Raw genomic sequence first — 16,562 nt, 5'->3', positions numbered from 1 at the left:
GCAGCCATCCAAGCGATCACAAACCAAGGTGTAACAATGAAACGCTTTTAGAATAATAAATCATTTACAAGCCGTGGAACAGTCAAAGTTGACGATGCGCAGAGCGCCACAATATATACAGGATGCTTCAAACACATTCCTGCGGAGGGAGCTGGTAGGAACGTTGGGTTGCTCGGTTAATGGCCAGGGTCAACGGCGGCGTGATGTATTCCGCAAATATGCCCGACTGTGAGGGTGGACAAGCCGGCGTGAGTAGGTTAAACGTTAAGTTTTATATAAGGGCACCACGGGGTGACCAGCCCCTCCCCACCCAGCCCCTCCCTGCACGACGGACACAATAACCCCCTGTGGGCTGGTGTAACCAGGAGGTTTCTACCAGTAGAAATGTTAACACTTCCATGGGACTATCGTTAATGGAAAAATAACGGATAATACACGAACATGATATCAAATGTAAGAGCTTCAAAAAGTCTCCACGTGTTTGCCATCATTGTCAACACCTGCCTGGAATCTTCTCCAGGTGGTCTCCAGAGCCCAGAGGAAGCATATTTCTTGTGGCCTTGTTGCAAATCCTCAGAAGTGTGAACATTGTTTTGAAGCACCGACCTGTATATTGCCAACGTTCTTCACAGCGACAGTTGAAGGTATTTCCCAACAAATGGATCAAATAAACAAACAGGATTAAATATTAGTGCGGGGGTGGGGGGGACATTAACCATCTTGGAATATTCTAATGACACAAGTCATAATGTGGAATGGCAATGAGCTGAGGGGAAATGTTAGAAATAATGTTTTTAAATGTCGGGCTCAGCATAAACATGGCGAAACAAACGTCGTGTACAAAAAAAGTTTTCTGAACAATTGTAAGAGACTGGGAAACGCTGCGGAATATGTCCCGTAGCGCAGCGATTGAAAGTTGGTCCCAGAATCGAGATGATGAAATCGAGACGGGCGTTAGGAAAGAGAGTGGTTTGGGTGGCTTTTAGAGAAGGTGGGGGGGGGGGAAATCTCTGCGCTGAGGTGCAGCCTTCACGGTTTACTTACGGGAAGTGCTGAAGATTGATTGAATAAAACTCTTAAAGAGATTCCTACTCGCCTCGCGAATTGTTTTTTAGTCGCGATGGGCCCCGACACGAAACGCGCTCTCCCGTCGTGTCGCCCGCCTACCGGAGATGCCCAGCGGAACTGCCCGGCCCCGTTTCGTCTCCGGCTGTGGTACCGATGTTCCTGCTCATTAGCTTTTACTTTACGTGTTTATATGCTTAGGTTTTTTCGGTAAAGTCACGTAGGTAAAAACATTAAAATTAATAAAAGTAAAATAAAATAAGTTTACTTGATACAGCTGTCGTGGCTGTGACGGTTCCACCTGAAAATGGAAGCTTGTGTTGCCTCCGAAACGTCGTGATTTTTATTTTATTTAACTTTTATTAATTTTAATGTTTTTTCCTACGTGACTTTACCGAAAAAACCTAAGAATATGAATCCTTGCAGTCACGAAAGCTTCAAATCTAGAATTTGCGTGTTTAGTTGATGGCCCAAGCTGGAACAGCATTATCTTAATTTAATTATATCTTTTTTAAACTGGAACATCAAGAGCCCCGTGATTCGGATTTAGTGTCGACGCTCCCGGCATGAAGAACGGTCCCGAGTCGAGTGGATTTCCGATGAGGCCAAGATCGAAACGAGTCGCGACTTCCACACTGCGAATTGACTTTCTGGGTGCCATGGCAGCCTCAATCGTGTCAGTGGGTAAACACGACGTTGTTTATTTTGTAATTATAGCAGAAACACTTTTACTTTTTAAAAATACTCGGAGACATGATATTGTATTGCAAGTGTACTATTTAAATCCAATTATATCAAATCAAGATGCAATTATATCGTGATTTTATTTGCGAAATGATGGCTTTTGATGATAAATATTAAGTCAAGGTGAGCGGTGCAGCAGTGCAGCAGTGAATCCAGCACACCGAGTCCAATTCCCGACTGTGGATCAACCGAGGGTGGTTTGCCGATTAGCCTCCATGAGATTGAAACCAGTCCGTGCTGCCATATTATCAGCAGAGGGTCAACGTGACCTTGTGATTTTATAAATATAAAAACAATACTCTCACTTTTTTCAAGTATACTTGGAGACATCAGACTTTATTTCACTGTGCTGAAATCCAATCGTGTCGGAGTTTATTTGCAACTGAATGGCTTTTGAAGCAAAATATTCAATCGTGGTTCGGGCGGTGGATCAGTGAATGCAGCAGACCCGAGTTCAATTCTCGGCCATGGCTAACCAGCTCAAGCCCCCCCCCCCCCCCCATTCACTTCACCCACCCTCACCAGAGTGGTGAAGTATGGGTAAACAAGCCCCGTGACTGGCAGGGCATGCAGAGGCTTTCATCAAACAGCAGTGGATTGGCAATGGTTTGTCAATGACTATTCTTGTTGCCGTTGCAAAATCCAGCCGTTTGTGTACATAGTACATTTATTTTTAGTGTGGGGCAGATTGGAGGCAATGTCTTAAGACAGCTGCAAACCCGTGAACATAACAGGAAGTATGATAATTATTTTTTTTACCCTTTTATCTGGCAACAAAACTGACACCTTTTTTACAAGGAGTCATGTTTGCATAAACCACAATACCTGCAGTCATAATGCAAACAAAAAACATAAATCTGATCATGTGTGCACTGTCCTTAAAGTTGATTGGTCCACACCCGAGACAGCTTTCCTTAGAGCCTAGTCTCACATGGGTTGGACCAGATAACGCCAAAAGGCGCAGGTGTCAGTTTTGTTGCCAGATAAAAGGGTAAAAAACCAATTATCATATTTTTTACTGGCAAATGAGGTTCCAATTGGATAAACAGGATGTATGTTTGTTGAACTTATTTCGCACCGTACGTAGCGCTATTCCGAATGAATTCACGGGAATGCATCACTGTTCGCTGGGCTCTCGTCGAGTCCAGAGACTTTTGTCTGCGCAGCACAGCGAGACTTTTGCATTCTCTTTACGTTCATTGCAATGAATGATGTGAGCTTGTTCACAATGGTAAGAGAGAATGCTGCATTTTGATTGGCTGTCTGGCTGAATGCAGACACAAAGCCGTGGCGCTATCCACACCTCGTTGCTCTGGAACCGAGACCCAGCCAATCATTCAAGAAACGTTCGCGACATCTGAGCACAACGGGGGCCTGAAAAGGTATCCCGACAGATGTATTGTAAAGACGTGACAACAAACGAAGAGAGGGTCGAGGAGGAAGCAAACGAGGCCGTGCTGATGTCCATAATTATCGGAGAAAGCACGCCGCCTTAAAAAACACACACACAAACCCAGGAGACGCCATGAGCGCATGTCACCGGGAACGGAGATCGAAAGAAACCCTCTGTGGACACCACCAGCGCGGGCTGGGGCTGTGGCTCAGGCGGGTGGGTGGGTGGGGATGACACGGGCAGTGCTCTCCACGAGGCACCAGTGCAGGTCCCCACGGCACCGCTCGTGCCGAGTAGCCCACAGACTCCCCACGGTAAACGCCGGCGGGAGAGCAGCCTGACTCACTCCCCCCCTAACACCGGGACGAGGCTGGTGGTACCCCAGGGAGGTTATCACTACCATCACCATCACCACCATCACCACCATCATCACCACCACCATCACCACCATCACCACCACTATCACCACCATCATCACCACCATCACCACCATCACCATCATTACCATCACCACCATCACCATCATTACCATCACCACCATCACCACCATCACCATCACCACCATCACCACCATCACCACCAACACCATCACCACCATCACCATCACCACCATCACCATCATCACCAACACCATCACCATCATTACCACCATCACCACCACCATTACCAACACCATCACCACCATCACCACCACCATCACCATCATTACCAACATCACCATCACCACCACCATCACCACCACCATCACCATCATTACCAACATCACCATCACCACCACCAACACCATCACCATCACCACCACCATCACCACCACCATCACCACCATCATCACCACCACCATCACCACCACCATCACCATCACCACCACCATCACCACCAACACCATCACCACCATCACCACCACCATCACCACCACCATCACCACCACCATCACCACCACCATCACCACCATCACCAACACCATCACCACCATCACCACCACCATCTCCACCACCATCTCCACCACCATCACCACCATCACCACCACCATCACCACCATCACCACCACCATCACCACCACCATCTCCACCACCATCACCACCACCATCATCACCATCACCATCATTACCACCATCACCACCACCAACACCATCACCACCACCATCACCACCACCATCTCCACCACCATCTCCACCACCATCACCACCACCATCACCACCATCACCACCACCATCACCACCACCATCTCCACCACCATCACCACCACCATCATCACCATCACCATCATTACCACCATCACCACCACCAACACCATCACCACCACCATCACCACCACCACCATCATCACGTGCCTCCAGACTCCCCCCGCCCCCCCTCGTGGATCGTATTTTCATGAGCAGCTATTTCTGTCTTCACTTTATGTGTTTCTTTTCAAAGCCTTACAGTAAAAGTGATGAATGCGTGTGACACCGACTGTAGCCATGCTATGTGAAGTTGAAACAACACGCTGCACGTGTTTGTTTATATAAATTATCACGGTGCGCCCGTAATGATTTGTCGTCGGCGGGGTTCGTGGCTTCTGAAATGCGCCGCTGGCTTCGTGCGAGGCGTGAGCGGCGGGGCAAGGAGCGGGCACGTGGAGCTGGCTGGCTTGGGGGGGGGCTGCCACTGCTGGAAAATACTCGGGGGTGGGGGGGTGAAGGGAGTTTGTGAAGAACCCGATCCCACTCTGGCTGCCGGCCAATGATGAACTTCGCCAGCGGTGAGTGCAGCGTGCCACAGGCGAGGGTCGGGGTGGGGTGTGGGGAACAGAGGGCCCCGTGAGCGGTACGCGTGGGCCAAGGTCTCAGAGCAGCAGTAGCAGGCAGCAATTGTAGCAGCAGCAGCAGCAGAAGCAGTGTCAGCACCAGTCGGTGCAGCAGTAGCACCAGCAGAACGAATAATTTAAGCAGTACCAACAACATCATCACCAGCAGTTGCAGTTGACACTAGCAGCAGCACCATCAGAATTAACATCAGCACTAGCAGCAGCATCAGCAGCAGTAGCACAGGGAGACGGGGGGGGGGATCAGCTGTCTTCAGCACGCGAGAGGAGGATGTCCGACTTCATGGTGAATGTGCTCAACGAGCTGCTCATGGACGAACACGGCCTCTACAGCTTGCCCTGCGACCACTGCAACGAGGTCTTCCCCGGCATCCTCGTGGGAGACGCGTACGTTGCACGCAGCGGCCTCCATCGCACGGCAGCGCGCGGCGGTTAGAGAGCGCCCAGTGAATGATCTCTATCCGTCGAGCGGGGAGGAGGCTCACGGTAAACGATCGTAACCAGATGATGCTCATATTGACCCCCCCCCCCCCACGTGGAGCAGGAGCGCAGCTGCGTGGTCACCACATCTACGCCTCTATATGAGGAACGAAACAGGTGGACTTCTCCACAAATCTGGCTGTCGCCTGATGAAGCTAGTTGGAATTGCTGGCGAAACGTCGTACTCAGCTTGTAAATGTCGTGGCTTGGCTCTCCAACACACCGGTGTGCTGTACTAGTGGTGAATTGGCCACGTTCTGTTTAGCACGTAGGCGTCAACTTATTTTGAGGTTTTGCGCAAGACCTCAACGCGTAAAAAAAAAACAGCGCTAAAAGAACTCTTTGCGCGTATGCGCTTTATTTATTTATTTACCCTCCCTGGAAGCCGTTCCATGGGTTGCCGCGCTTGCGAATTCAAACGCCGATGCAGACAAACGCTACGCTGGGACGCATCGCAAAAAGCTGATTGCGTGCTCACGATGTGGCTTTCATTACATGACAGAACGCGCCAGGCAACCGTGGTCTCTGCGGCGCTGTGAAGCCGCCGAGTTCGATTCCCAGCCACGGCAAATATCAGCGGCGCGTGATCTCTGAACAGGTCCTGAGTCACCCTGCGCACGCCGGCCCCGCACTAAGCAGTGTGGTGAAGTATGGTGAAACAGCCCCCCCCCCCAATGAACGACGCAGAAGTGTGAGGGAGGGCCTTCATCCAGCAGTGGAATTGTCAATTACGCGTTGCAGTTTTGATGTCGATATAATCTCCAAAAAGGCAACAACGACTTCGTGGCGGGCGGACAACATCCTCGTGACGAGCTGTCTGGTCAGGGGTGTTTTTTTATTTACAGGGACGTGACATTATTAGCGGAAAGCGGTGGAACAAAAACAAACGGGTGGAGATGATGGCAAAGTGGAAAGGTTCAATTTAGAGTAAAACGAGATGATGAGAAATGACAGTGGGTAAATTAAATAGAATTTCAAGAAAATTGCCACGGCAATAAAGTTGTTGTTTTTTTACATATGGCCTATTTGATGGTGATGATGATGGTGATTATTATTTCGTTTCCTGCCACTCCATTGCTGAATGAAGGTCTTCCCATGCCGTGCCATTCTAGGGTGGGGGGCGGGGGAATTGTTTGACCATACTTCACCTCCAAGGTCGCACTCATTACACACAAAGTGCTTGCCGCAAATGAACCACAATACCACGCTGATCTCGTCAAGGGGCATAAATCACCATCAAGCAAACTCCGGCCATCGCAGCAGCAGCAGCGCCTTTTGGCTGCTCGCCATCGAACTAAGGCGGTGGTCACCGCATCATCATCGCGTGGCGCTTTCAGACGCGCTTCTGCGGCCGTCTGGAACGCTCTTCCTTCCGATATCAGGAAGCCACTGGAGCTGTGCACTTTTACGTCATCTAGAAGGAAAACTAATTTCTTTAGAACTGCTCTCTGTGTGTAGTTTGTTGTCCTTCCCCCTCGCGCCTCCGATTAGCACGGTTGGCTACGTACGGTGCAAAAGAAGTCTAACGTACTACACACTTCACCACACTGCTTCATACCGGTTGGCGAATGTGGGGAGGTGTCCAGAACCGATTGATGCATCATTCGCCATTATAACGTTAGCCGTTGCCGGGAATTGAACTTAGGTGGGCTGGATCAGAGAGCAGTGTGCTAAACCGCTGCACCACCACCGCTGCTCCATAAGACTCAAAATAAACTGAATTGCAGCAGATTGTGAGCAAGGTCGTGAGAAGGGGAACAGAGCGATGTAAGTGCTACGCAAGAGATAATTTTCCACATTGGGAGCAGCAAATGAACAGAATCGTCCCCATCAAGCACAGTTCCGTCGGTCTAATTAAATACAATTGTGGATTAAGTATTTTAGAACTATCGTTTTTCACCATTCGTCCTGCGGGGTATAACGTTTATAAGCAGTGTAATCCCTCTAAAGTATGTTGCTGAAACTACGGGGCGAAATAAGTTCAAACTAAAGTGGTTTACCGAAAGTTTTTTTACAACCACAGTGATGTATTCTAAGCAACGAGGACATTTCAGTGCGAGTATTTTTTTAATGAAACCAAAACAGATATCGCTCAGCATCGATGCTTCATGTCGTCCGGCGTATCTCTCGCGAGCCGCGTTCTTACTCCTGCCTGCAGGCGACACAGAAAATATTCGGCAATGAATGCGTAGCCCACTCCGCGCTGACCAGCGTGGCGAAGTATGGTCAAAACAACTCCCATGAGTGACACGGCTTGGGGCAGGCCTTCATCGAGCAGTGGATTGACAAAACTATATTGGTCTTTTAAATTGACCCAGCCAGGTGATGCGAGAGTTGTTGACTTACAATCGTCATTATCATTTATTTTTACCTACGTGACTTTACCGAAAAAAAACCTAAGAGTATGAATCCTTGCAGTCACGAAAGTTTCAAATCTAGAATTACAATCGTCGGGTTTCGCGTTCAAATCCCTTTCGGGAGTTGGCTCGGCTTGCATCCCTCTGGAGTTGATACTTATAAATGGCACTTTCATAATACAGATTTGTTTTGGGTTAGATTGCGTAAATATATAAATGTGTCGTGAAACCCGCCACCACCCGACACAGCCAATGCCACTTTGTGGGAAGCCAGCGGTGATAAATGAATGGTCCCAGCCGTAGCAATATGAAATTTCCACTGCTGGGATTGAGCGCCGCCAAAACTCAACAAATTATTTGGTGATGCTGCTGCTGCTGCTGCTGAAGGCACCCGTGGTGGCTATGAGATGTTAACTACCTCGCCTGGTATACATGAGGTCGTGGGTTCGATCTCGACCGTGACACCTGCTGTATATTTGGAGTTTGCGTGTCTCTCTCATCACCATCACGGCGGCTATGAGATGTTAACTACCTCGCCATGTATACATGAGGTCGTGGGTTCGATCTCGACCGTGACACCTGCTGTATATTTGGAGTTTGCGTGTCTCTCTCATCACCATCACGGCGGCTATGAGATGTTGACTCCCTCGCCATGTATACAGGAGGTCGTGAGTTTGATCCCGGCCCTGACTCCTGCTGTATATTTAGAGTTTGTGTGTCTCTCTCCCCGTGGTCGCGTGGATTTTTCTCCGGGTCCTCTGGGTTTTCATTCCACATTTAGTATCAACGTCACGCGTTTAGAGTATTTGGCTGCTATAAATATCCAAATGATGATACACCAATTCGTTGAGCCATCATTTCTGATGGCCAAGTCGCTTCTGAAAAAGAGCTACATAGCTCAGTGGGCCTTACCTGGTAAAATAAAAATAGTTTAGAGTTGGCAGTGGTGCACACATAACAAATAAATAAATAAACTCTACACATTCGGCAATAAAACTGTGGCCTTTAAAAGAAAAATAGAAAATCTGTGATATTTTGGGCAATGGTTCTTCTTACGTGCTACACAGCGTGGAAGCGCCATTGCCTGAAATGCTGCCTCAACGTCGTATTTGAGCCGAGAGAGAAAGAGGGACTTTGCTGTGGATGTGTGCGGTCTGAAAGCGCCGCGTGTTGATCCAATCCAGTCAAGTTGTCGATCTAAAGATAGCGCGGAGACTTGAGGACAAGTCGCCGCTCCGCTGATATATCGAATGCAGCAGATGCGGGAGCTGCAGCGACACTCCCCGTCACTTAGAAACACGCGGCGCCAGCTCTCAATTGTCAACGCTGATGCATCGGCGGAGCGATATTTATAAAAACAGGGGGGACGAGACGATGAAGAATGGCACGATAATCACCGCTTGTCACGCGTTCTCACTTTGCTTTGTTTGCATCCACGACATCATTGTACATCCATGTCAAACACGCGTCACGCTGGTCGTCGGGTTTCCTGAATATATCGAAGTTTGGAGCCCCACGTGTCAATCTGCTTCGCACGGAATATACGCAAACGGGTGCGGGTTTTTAGTTTTCTTCAACATTTTATCGACGATTATTTTCCTCCCCGCCGCCTCCGATCATTAATTTTACTCTTCGCCTATTTTGATTTCAAGCTTCTTTCGTGACTGCAGGGATTCATATTCTTGGTTCTTTCGGTAAAGTCACGTAGAAGGGAAACAATAAAATAATACAAATATAAAACAATAAAAATTCTCACGACATTTCGACTGCAACACAAGCAATCGTCATCAGCTGTGAAATCCACAGCAAGAAGCTGTCTATCTTTGTCTATTGTCAGTGGTGGGGGGGGGGGGGGCACACGTCAGGGGCCGCACTAAAGGCCACCAGCGGCCGCCACTGACCCCCGCGGGGGGGGGGGGGTGGAGGGCCTTGAAACGAGGCCACACGGTGGGCCCCGCTGTGACCGGGCATCTCCGTGCGTGTGCGCGGTGCCCCCCAGTGAGATCGCGCGGAGCGTCAGGAACCTCCATCGGCTGGGCGTGACGCACGTGCTGAACGCGGCCCACGGCACGACGCTGATGCACGTGGAGACGGGGGCCGAGTTCTACGAGGGGAGCGGCATCGCCTACCACGGCGTCCCCGCCTGCGACCTCGACTCGTACGACCTGGGCAAGTTCTTCGAGGAAGGGGCCGAGTTCATCGAGAAGGCGCTCTCGCACCCCAAAGGTACCCGCAGGCTGTTGGGGCAAGAGCTGTTAGGGGCCGTCCATAAATGACGTCACGCACCTGGGGGAGGGGGGGGGTCAGACGTTTGTGACGATGTGTAACGAGGGGGGGGGTGAGAAATGTGACGTCACATCAAAATGCGCAACTTTAAATAAATATGGACAACACGTTCTAGTTAATTAAATAGACTTTTTAATAAATGTTTTCTCCTACAACATCAGAGTGCAGCGCCACATTAAATACGCACGACAATGACAATAGTTTAAAGCGATTTGAAGCATGTTTTATCTTCAAAATGGAAATATGTTTTTTGGGGGGGGGGGGGGCAGAGCTTTGTGACGTCATATTTGAGGGGGGGTCTGACTTTGTGTGACGAGGGGGGGGGGGGTCAAAAATCGTCCAAAATCTCGTGACGTCATTTAGGACGGCCCCTTAGCGAGTAGCAACCTACGAAGGCCGGCGTGACACCCAAGCGGCCGCGTGGGGTGGCCAGCACCGCGCTCGGCCGCCTTTGTCTCTCCAGTGGCGACGCTTGCACACCGCACCAGGTCTTGCGTTTAAGGCCGAGTCGACCTAGGGGAGGCCCAGAACCGGTTCAGAAATTCGTCACCGATGTTGACCGCGAGCGGGAATCGAACTCTGCCGACCGGGTCCGTGATGGCGCGGCGCCCTCCGTGCGCCCGCATCGCTCGCACCCCCCGATGACTCGGCACCGTGCCGGGTCTCGATCGACCGTCCGTGCACGTTGCCTGTGTCGGGGCGAGCGAGAGGGAGCGGCTGATTGGGCCTCGACAGCGACGGTGCAATTGGATCTCCCGTAGCGGCGGCGGGGTCAGAAGTCGTCAAAACCGAGGGCATCGGTGTTTCTTAAACATTGCGGCGAGTGACCGCGGTGATGGCTTCTTTCACGCCAACAATTCAGAGTTAAAGATTGACGTTATACGCAACAACATCGTACCCACAATACATTAGGGGCCGTCCATAAATGACGTCACGCGATTTTGGACGATTTTTGACCCCCCCCCCCCTCTCGTCACACGGCGTCACAAAAAGTCAGACCCCCCCCCCCTCAAATATGACGTCACAAAGCTCTGCCCCCCCCCCCCAAAAATCATATTTCCATTTTGAAAATAAAACATCCTTCAAATCGCTTTAAACTATTGTCATTGTAGTGCGTATTTAATGTGGCGCTGCACTCTGATGTTGTAGAAGAAAACATTTATTAAAGTCTATTTTATTAAGTAGAACCTGTTGTCTATATTTATTTAAAGTTGCGCCTTTTGATGTGACGTCACATTTCTCAAACCCCCCCCCCCCCTCGTCACACATCGTCACAAATGTCCGACCCCCCCCCCCCCTCCTCTAGGTGCGTGACGTTATTTACTTAATTAAATAGACTTTTAAAATAAATGTTTTCTCCTACAACATCAGAGTGCAGCGGCACATTAAATACGCACTACAATGACAATAGTTTAAAGCGATTTGGAGCATCTTTTAGTTTGGGGGGGGGCAGAGCTTTGTGACGTCACATTTGAGAGAGGTCTGACTTTTTGTGACGCCGTGTGCCGAGGGGGGCTCAAAAATCGTCCAAAATCGCGTGACGTCATTTATGGACGGCCCCTAACCCCACGATGGGTCTGTTTGACCATACTTCACCATGCTGGTCAGTGGTGCTCGGTGAGGGTGCAGTGCCCAGAACGGGCTCAGATGTCACTCCCCCCCCCCCCCCACTCCATCTTAGCTCTGCCGGGAATCAAACTCGGCTTTCGCCAGGTCTACCATGTGGCGTGCTAACAACCATTGTGCCTCCACTCTACCCCACTGGGTACATGCGCATCAAGATCGACTCTCCTCCGCAGCACGAGCCGAGCCTTGCATCGTGAGCTTAAGAAGCGATCTTGACGGACGCAACGATGTCGAGGCAGAGTCGAAGCGATTTCCTGCTCAATGGGACATTGACGCGGTGCTCATCGCCTGTCCAGAGCCAGAGGTGGAAATTCCACATCTCCATGGCAGAGGGATGAGCGTAGACCTTAACGGACGCAAAGTCGTAAATGATTTCCTGCTCAAACGGGACAATCACGCGATGCTCGTCGCCAGTTTGCAAAGCCCCTGAGCAAAGTGGTGGAAATTCCACATTCCTCTGGCGAGGGGTCATCACAACGAATGTCAATGTGCGGCACCGCGTGAGCGCCCGCTGGGCGCAATCGAAGCGTCGAGCCGTAGCGCACGGACGGCAAATCAGAGACGCCTCTCTGCTGCGCGGCCGTGCGGGGCGCGTGACACGTGATCGCTCACCGCAGGCCGCTCGCTTGTCAGAGGTCGCAAACGGGTTTTGATTCCTTACCCGTACCCGGCCGCACCAGGGTCGCAAACGGGTACCCGTACCCTACCCGATACCCGGCTACCCGTACCCGGCCGGGTATCGGGTAGGGTACGGGTATCGGGTACACGATTGCGACCTCTGGGATGAAGCCATGTTGCAGACGCGGGTGGGTTGATTCTAGGAACTTGAATTGTGAGAAGAGACAAGACGTTGGGAAATGAGTGACAAACGGTGACTCACCAGTGACTCACGGCCTACCTGTACCCGGGTACGGGTATCGGGGGGTACCCGGTTGTGACTCTTAGTCGCTTGTTCCCCGCAGGCCGCGTGCTCGTTCACTGCCGCGAGGGCTACAGCCGCTCTCCCAGCCTCGTCGTCGCGTTCCTCATGCTGCGCCGAGGCCGCGATGTGCAGTCGGCGCTGCGCCAGGTGCGCTCCCGACGCGCCATCGGCCCCAACGACGGATTCCTGCGCCAGCTTCTCCATCTCGAGTGCAGGCTGGCAGAGCAGCGCAAAGCGTCGGCGGATTGACTCCTTCAGCTTGTGGCTGTTGTTGTTGTTGATGTTGTTGATGTTGTGGTTCATCTTCTTGGTTCTTTCGGTAAAGTCACGTAGAAGGGAAATGATAAAATAATAATAAAACTTAATAAAATAATTCTCACGACGTTTCGGCCTCAACGCAAGCAGCCGTCCTCAGGTGGAGAGCAGGTCTGTCGGGAAGACAGCGTCTGAATGAAACACCCCAGGCGTGGAGTGTATATTTAAGCTGGGTTGGAGGGGGAAAAGCGCCTTGACAAAATAATTTGCATATCAAGAGGAATTTAGCATATCATCCAACACAGCTTAAATATACGCTCCAAGCCCTGGGGTGTTTCATTCAGACGCTGTCTTCCCGACAGACCTGTTCTTCACCTGAGGACGGCTGCTTGCGTTGTGGCCGAAACGTCGTGAGAATTATTTTATTATGTTTTATTTTAATTAGCCCCCGCCCACTTTCGCACAACCACGCCCACTCCATAGCTGGCACCGTCCACGCAACAGCAGCAGCAGCCTTGCACGTTCTGGCCTCGGCCACGTCACGAGTCGAGTATGAAGCCAGAACATTTGAAACTGCTTGCCGAGATGTTGTTAATCGCCTGATGATGCTGGTTGTAATCTCCACTACAATGTCGGATACAAATTGTAAACAAACAACGATCTGCTTGCCCTTTCAACATTCCTCCGGTGTTGCTGACAAACCAAATCAATTGCCAAGTTTTGCCCGCCATGATCAACTTGATTCGGATTGGCAACGAGATCTTACCCTAAAGAAACCAGCAGTGAATCAAAATTTTGGTTGTGAAAGCCTACGGGTAAAAACATCATAATAATAATGTGGGGACGGAATCCTGATTTATTAAAAAAAAAATTCAAGAGCTTCAGGCCACCGCGACCCAGCGAACTTTCATCAAGCGCGAGGACTCCCGTCTGGGCCAAACCCGGTGGCGTTTGGCAGCTTCATCTTGAAGGCTGCGTTCACCGCTCAACATCTGCCCAATGGAAACGTGTGTTCACGTGTGTTCACGTGTGTGTTCACGTGTGTGTTCACGTGTTCGTGTGTGTGTTCAAATGTGTGTTCGCGTGTGTGTTCACGTATGTGTCCACGTGTGTGTGCTTGTGTGTGCAGGTGGGTGTTCACGTGTGTGTTCACGTGTGTGTTCACATGTGTGTGTCCACGTGTGTGTTCACGTGTGTTCACATGTGTGTGTCCACGTGTGTTCACGTGTGTGTTCACGTGTTCACGTGTGTGTTCACGTGTGTGTGCACGTGTGTGTCCACGTGTGTGTTCATGCACCGACCTTCCGTTGCTTCTCTCCGGTGGTTTCAAGTGAAAGGATCGTCAGGGTGGTCAAATCGTCAATCTCTCTTCGTCGTTGTTGTCTTTGCTTTTAAGAGGACGGCCACTCCCCAGAATGTTCGCCTGCTGCTGCTGCTGCCCAGTATTCTGATGTAAGGCGGTGCAGACAAACATGCCTTCTAAGTGTCGGTTACTGGAAGATGCATGTAATAAACATTTTACTGTAAAAATAAAGACATTTATAACGTGACGTATGTGTCTGGATTACGTGTGTAGTGTGTTAGGCAATGGATAATCGTGTAAAGCAAGTATGAACCCCTAAGCAAAGTTGCTGTGGATTTATACTGAAGGTAAAGCTGAACACATTCGTCAATAACACTGCCTTCGAGTTTCAGTCGATTCCATTTGTTACACACGGAGTGGTCCCGTTGTGCATCGACACGACAACAACGAAAGCTCAAAACGAAAACCTCGAAATCGTGGAGAATGAGTGCAAGGTCCTTCAGGAACGTCGCACAACGAACGAGGCATTCATCGAACTATGGGAACCTCATTTGCCAGTAAAAATATGATAATTGTTTTTTTACCCTTCTATCTGGCAACAAAACTGACACCTTTTTACAAGGAGTCATGTTTGCATAGACCGCAATACCTGCAGTCATTATCAGAGTTATGTCTTTTGTTTGTATTATGACTGCAGGTATTGCGGTCTATGCAAACATGACTCCTTGTAAAAAGGTGTCAGTTTTGTTGCCAGATAGAAGGGTAAAAAACCAATTATCATTCATCGAACTGTCGTCAAACGAAACACGATCGAGACAAAACAAAAAACGAGGTGCAAATGCAGTGAATTAGCAAGATGCGCCAGGAAGTGTGTTGGGTTCAGGCGCCAGGCAGCGCTGCGTGTTGGTCTCGTGGTGATGTAAAGAGGGGGGTGAAGGGAGGCACCCAATGGGGAATTGCAGCAACGCGAAAACACCTTTTGACCAAAACAACGTTTTAGCTAATATAACTTTAGTAGGATTAAGGGGGGGGAATTAAAACAAGAATGGCACTTGCCAGCGTTTCTTGTAAGGCACTGGTGTTGTTGATGGATGGGTTGGAGTTCTATTTTTCGATTTAAAGCTTTCGTGACTGCAGGGATTCATCTTCTTGGTTCTTTCGGTAAAGTCACATAGAAGGGAAATAATAAAATAATAAAACATTTACATAATAAAATATAATTCTCACGACGTTTCGGCCACAACGCAAGCAGCCTTCCTCAGGTGAAGAACAGGTCTGTCGGAAAGACAGCGTCATTCAACCATATAACCCCATGTAGTATTAAAAATGTTGAGCTTACTTTCCCAAAGTTTTAGCTCTGAGAATTGAGAATGTGGCTTTTCGATGAGCACGGTTGGCTACGTACGGCGCGAAAGAAGTTCACCGTGCACACACAATGCAGGCGATGTTCTGTATTCAGAGTGCGTGGGGGCACGCTGCCGCCCGGGGTGTGGACGACAAGAGGGCTCTTGAAGAGCCGTCTCGGACATTATCTCATGACACCCACCGAGAACACAATTGGGGTAAAATTGTGGCACACGACAGAATCTATTGTTTCGTATCTCACGCATTCAATGAACGATTGAACAATAATTTTTTCTTCATTTTACCAGGTGAGGCCCACTGAGCTATGTAGCTCTTATTTTTCAGAAGCGAGCTGGACATCACAGATGATGGCCCAACAAAGTGGCTTAGCAGCCAAATACTCGAACCGCGTGATGTTGATTCTAAATGTGGAGGGACAAACTGTAGGACCCGGACACACGCGAGTTGAGTTCTTGTTTCACGTAGTGGGTCCTCACCAACGCCGAATGCGTCTCACGCACAAACACACACGCACATACAAAGATAAAGACAAAGATCCCCCATATAGCCCTAACAGACTGTAGGGGCAAGTGCTGTTAGCGAGCACCTATGAAGGCCGCAACGGTACACGATGGGTTGGGTGGCCAGCACCACGCCCGACCGCCTTTGTCTCCCTAGTGGTGATGTTTACACACCGCACCAGGTACTCATTTGACACACTCACACACGCACACACGCAAGCACACACACACACGCAAGACAAAGATCCCCCGTATAGCCTGAACAGACTGTGGGGACAAGTGCTGTTATCACCTATAAAGTCCGGCACGGTACACGAGTGGGTGGGTGGCCAGCCCCACGCCCGACCGCCTTTGTCTTTCCAGTGACGATGTTTTTTACACACCGCACTAGGTACTCATTTGAGGCTGAGTCGACCTAGGGGAGGCCCAAGACCGGTTCAGATAACCGTCACCGGCGTTGGC

The 16,562-nt window shown here is 50.0% G+C and overlaps 1 protein-coding gene across 1 annotated transcript; it reads left to right on the top strand.

The window, feature by feature from the left end:
- Positions 1 to 5,010: 5,010 nt before the first annotated feature.
- On the top strand, positions 5,011 to 13,029 carry LOC144733334 (dual specificity protein phosphatase 3-like). The gene is made up of 3 exons (XM_078615181.1): positions 5,011 to 5,393; positions 9,843 to 10,069; positions 12,718 to 13,029. Exons 1-3 carry the CDS (start codon positions 5,278 to 5,280, stop codon positions 12,924 to 12,926), a joined length of 552 nt encoding a protein of 183 aa, XP_078471307.1. The 5' UTR covers positions 5,011 to 5,277; the 3' UTR covers positions 12,927 to 13,029.
- Positions 13,030 to 16,562: the final 3,533 nt, after the last annotated feature.

Source organism: Lampetra planeri, chromosome 46 (assembly GCF_965212315.1).
Source record: "Lampetra planeri chromosome 46, kcLamPlan1.2.h2, whole genome shotgun sequence".
In the NCBI taxonomy this organism is placed as follows: Eukaryota; Metazoa; Chordata; class Hyperoartia; order Petromyzontiformes; family Petromyzontidae; genus Lampetra; species Lampetra planeri.
The sequence above is the reverse complement of the archived record's forward strand: the minus strand, read 5'-3'. Positions and strand labels throughout refer to the sequence as shown.